General features: G+C 33.4%; 1 protein-coding gene across 6 annotated transcripts in view; it reads left to right on the forward strand.

The window, feature by feature from the left end:
* The window catches only part of LOC119585709, a 14,935-nt gene that overhangs the window by 11,645 nt on the left and 2,523 nt on the right, over window positions 1-767 (forward strand). For 4 of the 6 annotated variants that reach the window (XM_037934389.1, XM_037934390.1, XM_037934391.1 and 1 more), the window contains exon 2: window positions 530-592. The exons of the other annotated variants lie outside the window; for them this stretch is intronic. In XM_037934389.1, the coding sequence (XP_037790317.1) occupies window positions 530-592 (63 nt within the window). The remainder of the gene's footprint in view (window positions 1-529; window positions 593-767) is intronic. 6 annotated transcript variants of the gene reach the window in all.

Below are 767 nucleotides of genomic sequence, written 5' to 3' on the forward strand. Positions count from 1 at the left end.
CTTTCACTCTCACCGCCAAAACCATCAGCGACAGACAAAAAAAGCATTTGTATTTGGATACTCCCGCGTCGTGCGAGAGGGGAATAACAAACAGAAAGACATCGTGTGTTTGCTTGATTATTATGTGACGAAAAAGTCGAACACGGTCGTTTTCCTTTTATATCGACGCGGTTATCCGTATGCTACTTTCTATTCTTTCTTTTTTTCTTCTTTCTTCGTATTTTTTTTCCTTTTCTCTTCTTCTTCTCCATCCTTTCCTTCCGTCTACTTCAGTTTGCAAGGAATGGGTATGTCATGACGATTTTTCGTTTATTCATGTTTGTATCCATTTGTTTTGAAATTTATTCATGTAAGTGTTTATTTGTGTATTTCTATTACATTTACGTGATGATTTTTGTGTCTTTATTTGTTTAGTTTACAACTTATTCCTTACCTGTTATTTTGTTTGGTTATTTATGAATTCATTAACTGATTTACGTGAATGGCCGGTGATCTATGTTCAGTTTTTGTTTCTCTTTCCTTATTACAGCTGAATCGTCTGGTCTCTGTAGTGTCATTGGTCGACTGTTCATGGCCGACCCTGGTTTCCAAGGTTAGATGTTAGTCTCAATAAAAAAAGCTCTATCCTCTTTTCTTCTTAAATTATTAGAAAAGAAAGGATATCTATTAAAAATAAATAAATACAAAAAAAAAGAGAGAATTGAAATGTAAACTAACGGGAAAAAACTGAAAAGAAAGAAAAAACAGAAAATTAGATTTCAACAGCT

This window comes from Penaeus monodon, chromosome 20 (genome assembly GCF_015228065.2).
Source record: "Penaeus monodon isolate SGIC_2016 chromosome 20, NSTDA_Pmon_1, whole genome shotgun sequence".
Classification (NCBI taxonomy): domain Eukaryota; kingdom Metazoa; phylum Arthropoda; class Malacostraca; order Decapoda; family Penaeidae; genus Penaeus; species Penaeus monodon.